The sequence below is a fragment of the Rhinoderma darwinii genome, chromosome 1 (genome assembly GCF_050947455.1).
Source record: "Rhinoderma darwinii isolate aRhiDar2 chromosome 1, aRhiDar2.hap1, whole genome shotgun sequence".
In the NCBI taxonomy this organism is placed as follows: domain Eukaryota; kingdom Metazoa; phylum Chordata; class Amphibia; order Anura; family Rhinodermatidae; genus Rhinoderma; species Rhinoderma darwinii.
The window spans coordinates 461,477,706-461,495,939 of record NC_134687.1 but is presented as its reverse complement, the minus strand read 5'-3'; the positions used below and the strand labels follow the sequence as shown (position 1 = coordinate 461,495,939).

At 41.8% G+C, this 18,234-nt stretch overlaps 1 protein-coding gene across 7 annotated transcripts in view; it reads left to right on the top strand.

Moving 5' to 3' along the window:
- Positions 1-18,234, top strand: part of EP400 (E1A binding protein p400) — a 157,402-nt gene that overhangs the window by 127,191 nt on the left and 11,977 nt on the right. For all 7 annotated transcript variants that reach the window (XM_075832945.1, XM_075832935.1, XM_075832928.1 and 4 more), the window contains 2 exons: positions 7,594-7,672; positions 9,552-9,764. In XM_075832945.1, the coding sequence (XP_075689060.1) occupies positions 7,594-7,672; positions 9,552-9,764 (292 nt within the window). The remainder of the gene's footprint in view (positions 1-7,593; positions 7,673-9,551; positions 9,765-18,234) is intronic.

The following is an 18,234-nucleotide window of genomic DNA, read 5'->3' as shown; positions in this document are numbered from 1 at the left end:
ACAACGGGAGGTTTTTCCATGTGTTCAGCTGCCTTTCAGTGGTCATAACCAATGGGTCAAGATTAAGTTCACCATACCTTGATACATTAAGGGAGACCATAATACCCAGGTATGTAAAGCGAGAGACTATTTGCAACAGTACAGGGAAGCTCTGTCGGGAGCAAGAGAAAACAAAACGGATTTAGCCCAATTCACCGATAAGCCAGAGAAGCTACCAAATGCATCAATCAGTTCAAACAAAGAAGCCAGGGAGGGACCATCATCTGCCAAGTATACCAGTGTGTCATCGGCATAAAGAGATATTTTTTCCGTTATACGGCCTCTAGTGATACCATGTATGTCAGTAGATTGGCGAATAGCCACTGCCAGGGGTTCTATTGCAAGGGCAAATAATAACGAGGACCACGTTTCAATGAAAAGGATTCAGATATATCCAGATTCGTTCTCACCCTAGCACAAGAACCTTCAAATCTTGGACCAAAATTCAACTTGGAAAGAAGCATCCAAAGATAATGCCACTCAACCAAGTCAAAAGCTTTGTAGGTATCCAGAGAGAGAACGAACCCCGGAGGCATGTCATGTCTTGCCGCATCAATATTCAAAAGCAGTCTATGTATGTTAATGTCCGTACCTTTCCCAGGCATGAAGCCAGTCTGATCCGGGTGAACTAAGGATGAAATGATCTTCTTTGATCTGTGGGCAAGAATTTTGACCAGTATCTTAACGTCTGAGTTAATAAGCGATATAGGATGGGGGCCGGCAAAAGAGCCCCAAAATATACGTCCTGAAGTCTCGGTACCAGCCTATCACAATTGGCCCTATACCACTCACCCCTCAACCCATCAAGACCAGGAGTTTTCCCAGATGGCAACGATTGAATAGCGTTTTTTATTTCCTCATCTATAATAGGACTAACCAACTCAAGTTTCTGCGTGGCAGACAGACGCCATAAGGAAAGTGATTGTAAAAATTGCTCCATAATATTAGATGAAACACAACATTTTGAACTATACAGTGCTAAATAAAAGTCACAAAATACCTTATTTATATCCTTTGGGGTAGTACACAATGTACCCTCCGTAGAGAAAACTGATGGAATAGACACACAGGGACGCCCTGACCTCGACAAATAAGCCAGAAGTTTACCATTCTTATCACCAAATTCGAATATGGATGCCTCGGAAACCAGCACGCGTTTTTTAGTCTGTGTAGTATACAATAGAAGCAGCTCCCTCTATGTCCTGGTCTCTTGGAGTCAGGCTGGGGATTCACAATATATTCCTGCTCTGCCCTTTGTACCTCGCATGTTAGGAATCTCTCTGTCTCCCTAGAGACCTTTCTACTCTTTGCCACCCCAGCTGCGAATTCACCCCTCACTGTAGCTTTGTATGCATCCCACACCATCAGTGGGTCCGGATGTGAGGAGTTATGCTCCCAATATAGCTCATGAGAGGCCGAGACCTCGAATTCGACCTCAGGAGAGATAAGCCATGCCAGATGTAACCTCCAGACCTTAGAGTCAATGGGAGACCCCGTCAAAAAAGTCAAAAGGAGAGCTGAATGATACGATATACCCCTGGGTGTGAGGGTAACAGAAGTCACAGCAGGAAAGAAATCCCCCAAGGCCAAAGCCAGATCAATCCTAGAAAATGATTTATGAGCAGAGGAGTAATATGAATAAATTTTATCTGTTGGAAATTTCCATCTCCACACATCAGTGAGATGCAGTGCTGAGGACCAAGCGTTGAGGGAGGCAGATGCCTGATCTGACCCCCCTGTGCGATCTACCGAGGCTTCCGGCACGGCATTGAAGTCACCCATACAGAAAACCGGGCATACCGGAAATTCCGATAATTTACTAGCCACCAAATCCAGCAGTGCAGGATCCAGAGGCGGAGGGACATACAAGTTTATAATGTTGAAAACTGACCCATGTGTTAAGCCGTGCATAATATAACGACCAAAATGATCACAGGCCACTTGCAGCATCTCCAGATGCAGATTTTTGGTTATTAGGAGTGATACGCCATGTGAATAATTAGAATAGGAGGAATGATAACCCCTCGCTATCCAAGCACGTTTAAGAGCTAAGACCTTTTGGCCGGTCAGATGAGTCTCCTGTAAACATATGATGTGTGGAGAATGTTTCTTCACGAAGTTAAAGACAAGAGCTCTCTTAAATTTGGAATTAAGCCCTCGGACATTCCAACTTAATACCTTAATTGAAGCCATAATGCATCTGGACTTGATATAGCAGCCCGAGACCACCAGCGGTCACATAATCTAGGGGGAGAGAAAAAAAAGAGCACAACATTCACACAACATTCAGACAACAGCAGTAACATGAAAAACATTACCATACAAGCAATACTAGACCCTAACTAACCCGTCAGACACTAAACTATCTAAGTGCAGACCTTTACCCTGTAACCGATTAGAACTAATAGAGAACAATGGTCTCTGACTAACCTAACACCAGCTACACTAATAGCATCCGGAGACCTGACTCCTTTTAACGAGATAACAGTGGATCATACATATCACATAGCAGACTTAAGCAATTCCACCCCTCAAGATACGTGTGGACTCAAGTGTATACATCTAAAGTGGCGTACAATAAGTATAACCAAGCATTAAAGCATGTAACATTCTTATACAGGATCATGTACAGTAGAAATAGCTCAGTCAGGTGGGGCGCCTCTGCCTGGAGCACATGGCGCAGTCTCCGCCCATGCCAAGGCCTCAGTAGGAGACACCAAAAATTTAGATATGGAGCCATCGATGACTCTCATTTTGGCAGGATACAGCATGGCATATTTATACCCCTTCTCCCGAAGTTTCTTACGGGTCTCCGTAAATTGGACACGTTGTGTCCTTATGTTAACAGAGAAATCCGGGTAGATGGAAATGCGTTGAGAATTATAGAGGATAGTTCCTTTATTCCTTGCCACCTGTAGGATGGCATCCTGGTCCTTGAAGTGTAACATACGGGCAAGCAATGGTCGCGGAGGGCCCATGCGGGCAGGGACCATATGTGCCTGTTCAATGGTAAAGAAGGGAGAAAAATTTGTAACATTCAGGGTGTCTTTCAGCAATTGTTCCAGGAATTTTACCGGGTCCGTACCTTCAGATTTTTCCGGCAAACCCACAACATGAATATTATTACGTCGCAAACGATTCTCAAAGTCGTCTGCCCGGTCGACTGAAACTCCCACCGGTCTCCTCAGATCTGCAATTTGATCCGGAACATATCTCAGCGTGTCTTCCAATTCAGAGACTCTTCGCTCCGTTTCAGTAGTACAGTCGCAAATTTTTTGCATATCATGCCTCAGTATGACAAATTCCTGATGTAGTTCATCCAGTTTAGTAACAAGCTTAGATTGACTGGAATTGATAGCAGCCAGCAACTCTGCAAATTTTGTATCCATATGTTGGGAAGAGACAGGTTGATCTTGGGGAGACAATGGTCGCGGTGGGCTCAGGGATCCATCAAGCATTGACAAAGAATGGTCAGACGAGGCAGGCAAACGCAAAGGTCTGGAAAATTGTTCACATTTTTTTGCTGCATGAGCTGTGATTTTAGAGATAATAGTACATGAGAGACCAGCATCCAGGTCCTCCAATGAGCGAAATGGGAGATCCTCCATAAGAGAGTCCTCATCAGAGGGTGGGTGAGAGTTCTCAATCAGGAACTTACTCTTTACCCCTATTTCCTCCCATAGCCAAAGATCCAAATACAGGATTGTGCATAAAATGGTGAAGAAGCAGGAGCAATCAGCAATGCCGTACAAAGCTGGAGTAAGGCTCCAAACTAGGATTAACCGGAGTATCTGCTCTTTGTTGTGCTTAAGGGCAGAGGGTACCTTACAAGTACAGTGGGCTGCAGTCACCCCAGGCACCTATGAGAGTCTCAGGCCGACACGGCTGCAAATAGGGGGGAGGGGGGGGTGAAGGCCACACCGTTCACCTACCTCCCAGTCAGAAGCAAACCCTGCGTAGGGTAATGTGATGAGTCTCCAGGTCCCCTCTGCCAACACACTCCGCCAAACGATGCACAGTTCAGCAGCCACACCACGTCAGTTGACAGCCCAGCCAGAACACAACAGCCGCTCCTGAAGCGACCAACCGGAAGTGCAGGGCCTTGCTCCGTTCCCCACGCCGGATAAATTTCTCCGAGCTTGGCACCACAAATCTTACCACCGATGGATACAGGGGTGTGAGTAGTCCCCTCACGACACGTGAAAGCTGTCCAAGTTGCAGGATGACTGTGATATTCACAGGATAAGGAGCAGGGGACTCGGGAGTTAAGCAAAACACGTCTGCTCAGTCAGACATCCGGCCATGCCCCCTGGAGCCGTTTTTCATTGACTGTTGAAAAACAGCTCCAAAAACGGCCGTAAAAAAACACGTCAAAAAAACACGAGTTGCTAAAAAAAACGGCTGAAAATCAGGAGCTGTTTTCTCTTGAAAACAGCTCCGTATTTTCAGACGTTTTTGGTTAAGCGTGTGAACATACCCTCACACAGCTTTTAAATTCCTTCTGTCTCTTGTAATCCCAGACAGACACGATGATGTTGAGATCAGGGCTCTGATGCTTCACTGTTGCCTGCAGACACTCATTGTACCGCTCTCCAGCGAACAAACTGCCTTCTGTAGCAGCCAAATATTTCAAACTTTGACACAACAGTCGAAAGCACCTGCTGACATTTTTCTGCACCTCAGTTCATATGTTTTCGTGTGTAGTTGAGTCGCTTGGCCTTATTTCCATGTCGAAGCTATGGCTTTTAGCCACAATTCTTCCATGAAGACAACTTCTGGCGAGACTTCTCCGAACAGTAAATTGGTGTACCTGGGTCCCACTGGTTCCTACCAGTTTTGAGCTGATGGCATTGTTGGACATCTTCCAATTTCTAAGGGAAGTAACCATGATGTGTCTTTGATCTGCTGCACTAAGTTCCCTCGGCCGACCACTGCCTCTATGGTCCTCAATGTTGCCCGTTTCTTTGTGCTTCTTTAACCCCTTCCCGACATTTGACGTATCCATACGCCAAAGTCGGGTAGGGGAAGTATAGAGCGGGCTCACGGAGTGAACCCGCTTCATACGATGCCGGTGTCGGCTGCTTGTTACAGCCGACACCTCAGAGTAACTAGCGCTCGAGCGCGATCCCGCTAGTTTAACTCGATAAAAACGCAGTCAACAGAGACCGCAGCATTTAAATCGTTAGAAAGAGGGGGCGACCCTCTCTAACAGCTCATTGCGCCCCCCGCAACGCAATCGCGGGGGGGGCGATGGTTGCTAGGGCTGCCTGGGGGCCTAATGAAGGCCCCCACGTCCGCCATCTTTGTACACCTATTAAGCCCGGTCTCCGGCAGGGCTTAATAGTTGCCTGTCAGAATCGCAATATACTGCAATACATTAGTATTGCAGTATATTGTGCACGCGATCTAACGATCGCTGGTTGAAGTCCCCTAGGGGGACTAATAAAAAAAAAGTAAAAATGAGTAAAATAAAGTTTTTTTATTATTTTTTATTAAAAAAATATTAAAAGTTAAAAAAAAAACCTTTTCCCATATACCCCCTAGAGCATAGATAGTAAAAAAAAAAATCGATAAATAAACATAATAGGTATCGCCGCGTCCGTAAAAGTCTGAACTATTACAATATATCATTATTTAACCCGCACGGTGAACGCCGTAAAAAAAAAAAAAAATTCTAACGCCAGAATCTCTATTTTTTGATCACCTAATCTCCCACAAAAAATGAAATAAAAAGTGATCAAACCGTCGCATTTACACCAAAATGGTATTATTAAAAACGAAACCTTATCCCGCAAAAAATAAGCCCTCATACCACTTAATCGACGGAAAAATAAAAAAGTTATGGCTCTCAGAATTTGGCGACACAAAATAAATTTTCTTTTTTACACTTAGGTTTTTACTTGTAAAAGTAAAATAGAGAAAAAACTATATATATTTGGTATCGCCGTAGTTGTATTGACCCAGAGAATAAAGTTAACATGTTGTTTTAATTGCACAGTGAATTCCGTAAAAACGACGCGCAAAAAAACATGGAGGAATCGCTGTTTTTTTCATTTTCTACCCCACAAATATTTTTTTTCCCGTTTCCTAGTACATTATATGGCAAAATAAATGGTGCTACGAAAAACTACAACTCGCCCCGCAAAAATCAAGCCCTCCTAGTACTATATTGATGGAATAATAAAGAAGTTATGGCTTTTGGAAGGTGGGGAGGAAAAAAACCGAAAATGAAAATCTGAAAAAGGGCTGCGGCGGGAAGGGGTTAAAAGAGATTGAAATCTTTGCCTGGGAGAGACTTTGCTGATGCAGTATTTCTAGCTTGTGTCTTGTTGCTGTGCTCAGTCTTGCCATGGTGTACCTGTGACATGAAACTGTCTTCCACAACCTCAGCTTTGTAGCAGAGTTTGGCTGTTCCTCACCCAGTTTTAAGCCTCCTACACTGCTGTTTCTGAATAGTTAATAACGGTGTTTCAACCTACATATGAAAATGATGATCATTATCACCTGTTTGGTATAATTGGTTAATCAAACACCTGACTAAAATCCATGACTTTGTGCAAGTGTAACTAGATGAACTGATGCTGTTTTGAAGGCAAAGGGTGTTCACATCAATGATTTGATTTAAATTCCTCTTCTTTTCATTTGGTTTGTATTTTGTTAATTGATAAAAAAAAAATATTAACACTTCTATTTTTTAAAGCGTTTTTACTTTGCAGCATTTTCCACAACTGCCAAAAACTTTTGCACAGTACTGTATATATATATATATATATATATATATATATATATATATATATTTTCGTTTAAAACCCTCAGCCAGCCTCCCCTATAACGCCTGGGGAATCCTTTATGACATAGACGCATTTCACATAGGCGTCATTCACCCATGTTTTAATACATCCATATCAGACAAAATATGTAATCACTAATTCACACGAATTATTAACTGTCACTAATTTTAATCTCCTTGCCTCATCTCTATCTGCTTTTACACTTAATACAACTCTTTTTGTACTTTGTGCCTCTTTATAGATTACATATACAAGCTAAAGGTGGTAGACACGTTACAATTAATATGTTCTTGGTCATTATAGCAACAATATATGTAGTGAAAAGTACACATATTTAGTATTGTTATACATGGGAGAAGATTATATTGTGCTATAATGCATTTTTTGCTTAAGGTAATTATTTTAAATAATAAAAGTAAAACGGAAATGTGCTCCCTATTTTTGCCCATTTTCCCCTATAGGATACTGGTTGAGTTTTGGTACCATATTAATACCTCATCCAATGGAAAAAGAAAATGACAAAAAAACCAAACATATTGTCCCTTAGAAAGTGCCATTTATTGAGCCATTTGAAGGCCTTGGTCCTGAAAGGGTTAATGATGCTTTGACTTTTTGTGATACTCAGCTAGAGCATGATCCTGGTATCTTTTTTGAGGAATGGTACCCTCCCAATTTCACTATAGTGTTATAGTAAAAGCATTAACTATTGATTTAGCATCTGTTGGGTTTTTTAAAAGTTAAACTACTTTTCTCTTACTTCCAGTGGCATAAACTATGATAAACCACTGCCACCTATTCAGGTGGCCTCCCTCCGGGCTGAGCGCATTGCCAAGGAAAAGAAGGTATTTTCACTCCCAATACATTTAATAGAGAATAACTTTGCTACTTGCCATTAAACTCGTAAATTTAAGATGGCCATATAACCAAAGACAACTATAAATCTCTTTCTGATGTCAGAAGATGATTTGTTTGAAAGCTGAAAACAATTGTAGGTTTTAATGGTATGTTAATCATTGTAAGATTACAAATGATACATAAGAAGCAGATCTTATAGGAGGCCATATCTATACTGTACCTTATGTAGAAAGGTACCTGCAGCCCCAGTGCAGTAAATTAGGCATTAGAATAAGAATTAGAATTAGAATAAGTCGATCTTACCTGCAAACGCTGATGCTGCTGCAGAATCAACTGTAGCCTCTGGTGCCGATGTGGCCGTCACGATGCAGGACCTGTGAGTGACGTCACAGGTCTGCACTGTCAGAAGCTGGGCGTTCTGAAGAGAAGAGGATGTTACTTCTCTTCACAGCGCCCAGCTAGTACAAGTATTAAAAACGCCCCGATGTACGCACATAATACACGCCCACTTGGACTTTTACTTTTAAACACACCCACTTGGACTTTTGCAAGCCTCATTTGCATAACTACAAAAATGGTCATAACTTGGCCAAAAATGCTCGTTTTTTAAAAATAAAAACGTTACTGTAATCTACATTGCAGCGCCTATCTGCTGCAATAGCAGATAGGGGTTGCAAAATCTGGTGACAGAGCCTCTTTAAGGCCTTCTTAATATGTTATAAAGATACTTCAGTTACATTTTTAGAAATTGGATCACATTAAAAAAAATAAATCGATTTTTTTAAATTGATATGCCCTCACTCCCATTCCTCAGTTCTATACCTGGTCTTTTGGCTGGATTAACACATGCAGTTTTGATGCAGTTTTTGGTGCAGATTTCTGAGCCAAAGCTAGAAGAGTATACAAAGTAAGAGAAATGTATAGAGGAAGACTAATTGATACATCTCCTCTCTTTTTAATCCATTTCTGGCTTTGGCTAAAATACTGCACCAAAAACTGCATCAAAAGTGAATGTGTGAATTTAGCCTTACAGAAATGGTGGCAAAGACCAATTTACTGTTGCTCTATGTGGGGTAAACCTAGAGCTGCCAAGCCTCCAAGTACCTTATTAATCTTGAGCTGAAGATATAAGTAATGTGAGACAAATGATTGAGACACCCTGTCTGACAGCCCCATTTAATAGGGTTTTACTCTTAAAGAGGTTCAGGCATGGGGCTGACGGTTAAATACGCAGAATAGAGTAGCAGCAAAGTGGGTGAGATTTAACAAATCTCATCCACACGCTGCGTAAATTTTTTCCTACTGCATCATGTCAATACCTGCTGCGGAAAGTGAACTGAATTGCTGCATTTTTCAGAGTGGTCACCATCTCCCAGAATTTAGAAAAACACAGCAAATTCTATACCATTTTCTGAGGTTTTTCCGCAGCAGGATTTCTGATATGTTTTGCGAAATTGCTGCAGAAATTTTCTGCAGCAATTCTGTTACATCTGGACAAGCCCTAACCCAAGCAACCAGAACTGAATCCGAAATTTATCTTCAAAGCTGTATTGGCATAAATTAGCAAAGCCCCTTGGCAGCAGTCACATACTACTCTCTGCCTGCAGAATTAGTACAATGTTTATAAAAACAAAATTTGGCTTAAACCTCTTCAATAAATATGTCAAATAAGTTAAGTTAAAGCCAATATAGTCTTGCACTCATACACATAAATGTATTTATTAGAACTTGCTAATAAAGCACTGGGTTAATTCAGGCACCACATCAGATTGAGGCATAACCTTTTTAAGCAGTAACATATGGAGTGTTTGTACCTCTGACCTCTCTTTCTTTTTTTTATTATGAATTGTATTATGTAATGTGCAGGCATTAGTAGAGCAGCACCACAGGGCCCAACAACAGGCTGGTCCTCAGACTCCACAACAGCCACTTCAAAATGGGCAACAATCATCAACCCCCGCTGTACAACCTGTCCAGGCTCAGCCTCAACAACAAGTGGTTCAGCAACAGGTCATTCAACAGCCACAAGCAGTAGTTTCCAGTATAGCTGGTACAAATTTACCAACCACTGCAGTCCTGGTAAGTTGTAACCACAGTCAATTGTTGGTTTTCAGTTTTTTGTTTTTTTTTTTACACTGTTTCCAATTTCGACCTAGATCTTCGTGTTACTCCAAACCAAATGTTCCCACTGTTCTACCCTACTATAATTGACGTGAGATACAAAATGTACACTGAACAGACAGTCTAAGTTAATAAGAGACATATAAGGAGAAAAATTGTGAACCAAACTACAGCGCTGCTAATATCAAATGCAAGTCCAGACAAGGAGGTAATAAAAGGGATTTATTGGTTTTATGATTAAAATAATTAATTAAATAGGCTACGCGTTTCGACGCTGGACTAGCGTCTTCATCAGGCCAAGTACATTACATTGTGAGGAGGCACTTTAAATAGTGAGGGAAGGCAATAAAAAAAACGGAAAAAACGCCAAAAAAGGCAGGTCAAAGGTTACCTCTGATGTCACTCATGGTCATAGTGATGCAAAGACTCACATGAGAATGCATAATTGGTTAAATGAGTAACAGGGGGATTACAAATGTTAATTAGTACATGTATGTGTTAAAAGAAGAGGGAAATGAAGGAAGATGAATAGGAAGAAGCAAGGGATAATTACTGAGCATGGTGGGAAATAATAATAAATGATAATAAATGAACAAACGGACAGGGATTATCGGGTGTGAGGCAAGCGGACAAACATGCTCGTAGTGAGAACGCAAGGTTAGGGTTAATGGTGCAGCGATGCGGTGGATTAACAAGTGGGGCTAAGGGATCAATATGTGGGAAATGAGGTCGGTCAGTACTCACAGTTGGTTGATGTGTGTCATATGGAGATGCGTCCGGAGTAAAAACACCGGCGGCGCTACGAGAGCGTCCCAGGAGTCAAGGAAACACAGAACTACCGTGGCCGCAGAGGGACAAAAGGGTAGAAAACGCAAAGTGGATCAAGAGGTGTACGAACGAGGAGATGGGCATCGTATTACGGTATGTAGGACTTTGGTGGCTAATGATAAGAGGAGAGGGTTATTTGAAAGGGAAGAGGGAAAGTGGATTTAACAGTGTTTAATTTAGCACAAATTGCATTAATTTATCAGGAAATAAAGAAAGCTCAACTTAGAATAAAATATAAAGACATAAAGGGACAGGGATGTAGTTAGTCAAATATTAGAATAAGGGGACCAACGGGGATATTACTAATGTTATAGATTTGCGATGTATTGATGAAAGATGTAAGATGTAAGATGATATTCATTTATTTCAACTTTAATTACGTATCTTGGTTAGTCTAGGGATGTTTCAGTGATGTCAATAAGGCCACTGGGGTTGAGACAGGCAAGTTTATAGATCCAGTAATTCTCGCACTGTTTGAGGAGGTTGAATCTTTTCAATGAACTTGACGGGATTTGTTCAATAGGTGTAATTAGGATATCCTTGAAATTGCAGTTGTGTAGAAGTGAAAAATGACGTGATACGCTATGTTTAGGAAAACCAATAATGACGTTTGATCGATGTTTATTGATCCTTGAGCGTAGTGACTGTGGTTCTTCCAATATATTGAAGGTTACATGGGCATTGTAATAAATAAATAACATAGTCGCTTGCGCAATTTAAAAAGGTTTTAATATTAAAACGTTCAAAAGTGACCGACGACGTGTAGGTATTAGTGTTGTGTGTTATATTGGCGCAGCACATACATCTGGCGTGACCACATCGGTAGGAACCGCATAGGGAAGGGAACATTGTGGTGGCGCTGGGTTTGGCTTACGTAATTTACTCGGTGCAAGTAGATTTCTCAATGTTTGAGATCTTCTATAGGTGATTCTAGGTTTGTCAGGTAAACATTCTTTTACAAAGGGATCATTAGTTAAAATGTGCCAATGTTTAAAAAGAATGGATCTGATCTGTTTGTTTCCGTTATTGAAGATGGTAATAAAATTATGTTTGCTGTTATCGTTGTCCCTTTTTCCAAGGACAGGTAGGAGGCTATCATCTTGGGACAGTGATGATATTTTCGGGAATTTTTTTTCCCTGAAATGCTGTTTTAAAATCTTTGTTTCTGATAAGAGCACTTTTTGCGTGGAACAGTTTTTCCTTATTCTCCTGAACTGGCCAAAGGGAATATTCTTGAGCATGGGGGGGGGGGGGGTGTATGTGATGTGCACTGTTAAAATCAAGGTAGCTATTAACGTCTACTGATTTAAAATGGGTACTAGTGACAAGATTGCCACTGGGGTCTTTGCTGATGGTCAGATCTAAAAAATCAATAGTGTTTGCAGAGAAGTTGTGTGTAAAATTTAGCCCAAAGTCATTCTTACTAAGGTAATTGATGAACAGGTCAGCATCAGAGATGCTACCGTTACAGACAAAGAATAAATCGTCAATGTAGCGGCGATAAAGGATTATATTCGTACTGAAGGGGTGATTACCCATGATAAATTATCGTCAAAGGCTCCCATGTATAGAAACAGGATCCCATAGCACAGCCCCTTTTTTGTCTGTAGATGGCATTGTTAAAGGTAAAAATATTATTTTTGAGAATAAACTCAATACAGTCCATTAGAAAACGTGCCTGAGAGTCAAGTGTATTAACATCAAGGTGTAGGAGGGATTCTACAGTTAGTAAACCTTTATTGTGCGGGATATTGGTGTAGAGGGCAGATATGTCAGCAGAGAGAAAGCAGAGGGATGAGACGTTACAAACTTGGTTGAGCGACCTAAGATCGTTAATTGGCTGGGTAGAGTCTCTGAGGTATGAGGGAAGTTTCAAGACAAAGGGCTGTAGATGTAAATCTATAAAGTGGGATAGACTACTGGTTAGTGAACCTATCCCGGCAATAATAGGACGTCCTGGGGGTGTGATGAGAGATTTGTGTATCTTGGGTAAATGGTACATGAAGGGCATAGAAGGAAATGGAACTTGTAGGAAATGGATTTCTTTTTTGGTAAGTATTCCATTAGAGAAGGCGGTATCAATGAGGGTTTTGTACCTGGTGCAGTAGACTGGTAGTGGATTCGTTTTAAGTTTTTCATAGAAGGAGTCGTCTGATAGTAATATTGTAGCCTCTTTGATATAATCAGTTCTGTTATGTAAGACTATGCCACCCCCTTTAGAGATGTATTTGATTTGAGGGATTTTATTGCTCTCCTTTCCGATGGGCTCAGATTATCGTTGGTAATGAGAGGACTTTCAAGGGTATTGAGTTCGTTCCAAACAAGTGATGAAAAAGTGTCAATTGCTGAACCACAATGATGGGCGGGGTAAAAGGTGGATTTGGAATGAACATCAACAATGATTGGTGATGGGTCGGAGTGGATGGTGCTGGGAATGAGACGGGGAGGGGGGACAGGAGGGAGGGGGGCGGGGGAGAAATGGCGTGTAAGAGTGAGTTTGCGGATGAATCTATTCAAATCCATGAAGAGTTCAGAACCATCAGGGGATACAGTGGGACAAATGGAGAGACCTTTGGCTAATAGGTCATTTTCATTTTGGTTAAGTACTTGGTTAGATAGGTTGAAGATTTTTACTGTTTGGGTTTGTGTTTTTTGGCTTTTACTAAAACTTCCGTTGTGTTTGGTTCTGCCTCCTCTAGAGCTCCTATATCTGCTTCTAATTTTCTTTTTGTTGTGACTCTTTGAACTGTGGGAAAGAAGGAAGTTATGGTTAGGGGTTTTGGGCTTGGAAGGGAAGGAAGGATTGTATCTGTCGAGTGGGAGGAGGGGGTCATGGGGGGTATTAATCGATGGGAGATGGGGGTCACTGGTGGCATGGTAAGTTGAGAGGGAAGGCCTAAAAAATAAATGGTGGTGAAGGTGTTGTCAGTATGGGGTAGTTGTCCATCAGTAGATGAGAGATTGGCCGATAAGGGTGGTATGGTGGGGGAGTTGGGATACATGAGATTCGATAATGATGAGTCGTGAATGGAAAGTTCAAGTAGAGCGGCCGGGATAGGTTGGGAAATGGATGTTTCAGAGTAATTGAAAAGGGAAAATGATGGCTGTTGGGGTGGGGAATGGGAGAGGAGATTGAGACATTTGAGGTAATGATTTAATTCAGATGGTTTGAATGCATTGATGGGTGCAAAGCCGAGAGGGTGGAAATTGGATGTAATGGGGGTACATGGTGGATGGTTGAGGGTAGATGAGTGGTGATTTGAGATAATGTCCAGAGGGATAACGGGGATAACAGGCATGCTGGCTGGCTTGAATGAGTGGTTTTTGTTTTTAACCCCTTCCCACTCCTGGACATACTATTAGGTCATGGTAACTGTATTGTTCACGCTCCATGACCTAATAGTACGTCACAGGAGGAACGGCCATTTCGGCCGTCTTCCCGACACATACAGGAGCTGTGACAGCTCCTGTCTCGTACAGCAGTTGCCGCAGCTCCTATAGCGGGGACCGATCGCTGTGTCCCCGCTGATTAATCGAAACTACAGTTCGTTACGCAAAAAAACAAGTCCTCACATGGTTTTCTTGATGGAAAAATAAAAAAGTTATGGCTCTTAGAATAAGTATTTTATTGTATTTTATTGTGCAAACGCCATAAGACATGAAAAAAACTATAATCATATGGTATCGCCGTAATCGTATCCCCACGCAAAATAAAGTGAATGTGTAATTTATAGCGCACGGTGAACGCTGTAAAAAAATAGAATAAAGAACGGTAGAATTGCTGGTTTTTTAGTCACCACGCCTCTTAAAAATAGAATTAAAAACTGATCAAAAAGTTGCATGCACCCCATGAAAACTACATTGAATTCCACAAGGGGTCTAGTTTCCAAAATGGGGTCACTTTTGGGGGGTTTCCACTGTTTTGGCACCACAAGACCTCTTCAAACCAGACATGGTGCCTAATAAAAAGGAGGCCTCAAAATCGTCTAGGTGCTCCATTGCTTCGGAGGCATGTGCTTCAGTCCATTACCACACTAGGGCCACATGTGGGATATTTCTCAAAACTGCAGAATCTGAACAATAAGTATTGAGTTGCGTTTCTCTGGTAAAACCGTCTGTTTTATAGAAAAAAAAATGGAATAAAAAGGATTTTCTGCCAAGAAAAATAAATAGGTAAATTTCACCTCTACTTTGCTTTAAATTCCTGTGAAACACCTAAAGGGTTAATAAACTTTCTAAATGCGGTTGTGAATACTTTGAGGGGTCTAGTTTCTAAAATCGGGTGTTTTATGGGGGTTTCTAATATATAGGCCCCTCAAAGCAACTTCAGAACTGAACTGGAACTTAAAAAAAGAAAAAGAGGCAATACTTTGCTTCTTACATTATACTGACAATGAGCAGCGCCCACCCCGAGATGACCCCAGTTTTGACCGTTTGTATAAACCGAGACCCCTATTAGACCATTCCAGTGCACGGTTTTCCCAATCCTACACCCCCGAGACGTGTATTTCTGTTGAGGAGTCCCTGGTACATTTTAAAGGGAGGCTTCAATTCCGCCAGTACCTGCTGAGTAAGAGGGCAAGGTACGGCGTGAAGATGTATAAGCTGTGCTGTGCGAGAGTGCATCAGTGTATATGTACAAATTTAGTATATATGAAGGGAAGGACACCAGTATTCAGCCCCCAGAATGCCCCCCCCCCCTTACTGGGAGTTATGCAAAAATTGTGTGGGATTTGGTGCACCCACTGCTGGACCGGGGTTACCACCTCTACCTGGATAATTTTTATACCAGCGTCCCGCTCTTCAAGTGCCTCGCTTCCAGAAGTCCTGCGGCATGCGGCACTGCTAGAAGAAATCTGAGAGGCCTCCCTAAGACACTGCTCGGGCAAAGACACAGAAGGGGTGACAGCAGGGCACAATCTAGCAGCAACATATTGTGTGTCAAGTACAAGGAAAAGAGAGATGTCATTGTATTGACAACAATACATGGCCACACCAGTACCGATGTACCTGTACGAGGTACCAGTACAGAGACCCCCAAACCAGATTGCATCCTGGACTACAATAGGTACATGGGAGGGGTGGACTTGTCAGATCAAGTCCTGAAGCCCTACAGCGCCATGCGGTGTGGTATAAGAAGCTGGCCGTGCACATCATACAGATGGCATTGTACAATGCGTACGTGCTACGTCGATGTGCAGGCCAGACGGGAACTTTCCTGGAATTTCAAGAGGTGGTTATCAAGAACCTAATCTTTAGGGACCCAGAAGGGGGGACACCCAGTACTTCTGGAAGCGAGGCCACACGCATCGTACCAGGGCAGTACTTTCCAGGAGAAGTTCCCCAAACTGGTGGGAAGGGAAAGAGTCAAAAGAAGTGCAAAGTCTGCTATAAGAGGGGGATAAGGAAGGACACAATATATCAATGTGACACGTGTCCCGAAAACCAGGGCTCTGTATGAAAGTGTTTTAAAATTTATCATACATCCCTTGATTTTTAACCTATCCCAGTTTTACTTACCCTGATGCACTCGGCACAGCTTATCCCCCTCATCTTTCCCTTCTGAGCCCTGTCGTGTGCCCAGGCAGCTGTTAACAGCCACATGTAGGGTATTGCCGTACCCGGGAGAACCCACATTACAGTTTATGGGGTGTATGTCTCTGGTCAAAATGCTCACTACACCTCTAGATGAATGCCTTAAGGGGTGTAGTTTTTAAAACAGGGTCACTTCTCGGGGGTTTTAACTGTACTGGTACCTCAGGGGCTTCTGTATTCACGATTTGGCACCAGAAAATCCCCAGTAGGCCAAATGGTGGTCCTTCCCTTCTAAGCCCTGCCGTGTGCAGCAGATAACAGCCACATGTAGGGTATTGCCGTACCCAGAAGAACCCACATTACAATTTAGAAGGGTGTATGTCTCTGTTGGCGCATCCTGGGCACAATATATTGGACACTGAAATGTCATACATATATAGAAAATTGCAAATCTCACACTGCACCATCTACTGCGCATTACCTTTTAGACAATACCTGTGGTGTCAAAATGCTCACTACACCTCTAGATGAATGCCTTAAGGGGTGTCGTTTCCAAAATGGGGTCACTTCTGGTGGGTTTCCATTGCTTTGATACCTCTGGGGCTCTGCAAATGCGATATGGCACCCGAAAACCAATCCAGCAAAATCCGCACTCCAAAGAACACAAAGCGCTCCTTCCCTTCTGAGGCCTCCCATGGGCTCAAACGCAGGTTTATCACCACAAATGGGGAATTGCCGCACTCAGGACAAATTGGGTAACAAAATGGGGTATTTTATTCCTCATGAAAATAAGAAATTTTCAGCCAAAACAACATATTGGAAAAAAAAATTTTTTTTTTAATTCACAGCCCAATTCAAATAAGTTCTGTGAAAAAACTGTTGGGTCCAAATGATCACAACACCCATAAATGAATTCCTTGAGGGGTTTAGTTTCCAAAATGGGGTCACTTCTGGTGGGTTTCCATTGCTTTGATACCTCTGGGGCTCTGCAAATGCGACATGGCACCCGAAAACCAATCCAGCAAAATCTGCACTCCAAAGAACACAAAGCGCTCCTTCCCTTCTGAGGCCTCCCATGGGCTCAAACGCAGGTTTATCACCACAAATGGGGTATTGCCGCACTCAGGACAAATTGGGCAACAAAATGGGGTATTTAATTCCCTGGGAAAATAAGAAATTTTGATCAAAAATGACATCTTATTGGAAAAGATTAAATTTTTTTAATTTCACAGCCCAATTCAAATACGTGCTGTGTAAAAACTGTGGTGTCAAAATGGTAACAACAACCATAAGTGAATTCATTGAGGGGTGTAGTTTCCAAAATGGGGATTCCTACTGTTTTGGCACCTCAACACCTCTCCAAACCTGGCATGCTGCCTAAAATATATTCTAATAAAAAAGAGGCCCCAAAATGCACTAGGTGCTTCTTTGCTTCTGGGGCTTGTGTTTTAGTCCACGAGCACACAAGTGCCACATATGGGACATTCCTAAAAACTGCAGAATCTGGACAATACATATTTAGTAGTGTTTCTCTGGTAAAACCTTCTGTGTTACAGAAAAAAATTTAATAAAATTGAAATTCAGTAAGAAAAATGAAATTTTCAAATTTCACCTCCACTTTGCTTTAATTCCTGTGAAATGGGTTAAAAAAAACTTTCTAAATGCTGTTTTGAATACTTTGAGGGGTCTAGTTTTTAAAATGGGGTGTTTATGGGGGTTTCTAATACATAGGCCCCTCAAAGCCACTTCAGAACTGAACAGGTACCTTTAAAAAAAGACTTTTGACATTTTCTTAAAAATATGAGAAATTGCTGTTTATGTTCTAAGCCTCGTAACGTCCCAAAAAAATAAAAGAATGTTCAAAAAACGATGCAAATCTAAAGTAGACATATGGGAAATGTGAACTAGTAACTATTTTGGGTGGTATAACCATCTGTTTTACAAGCAGATTCATTTAAATTCAGAAAAATTCTATTTTTTTGACATTTTCTCGAAATTTTGCAATTTTTCACAAATAAACACTGAATATATCAACCACATTTTAATGAGCCTTAATGTCCAAACT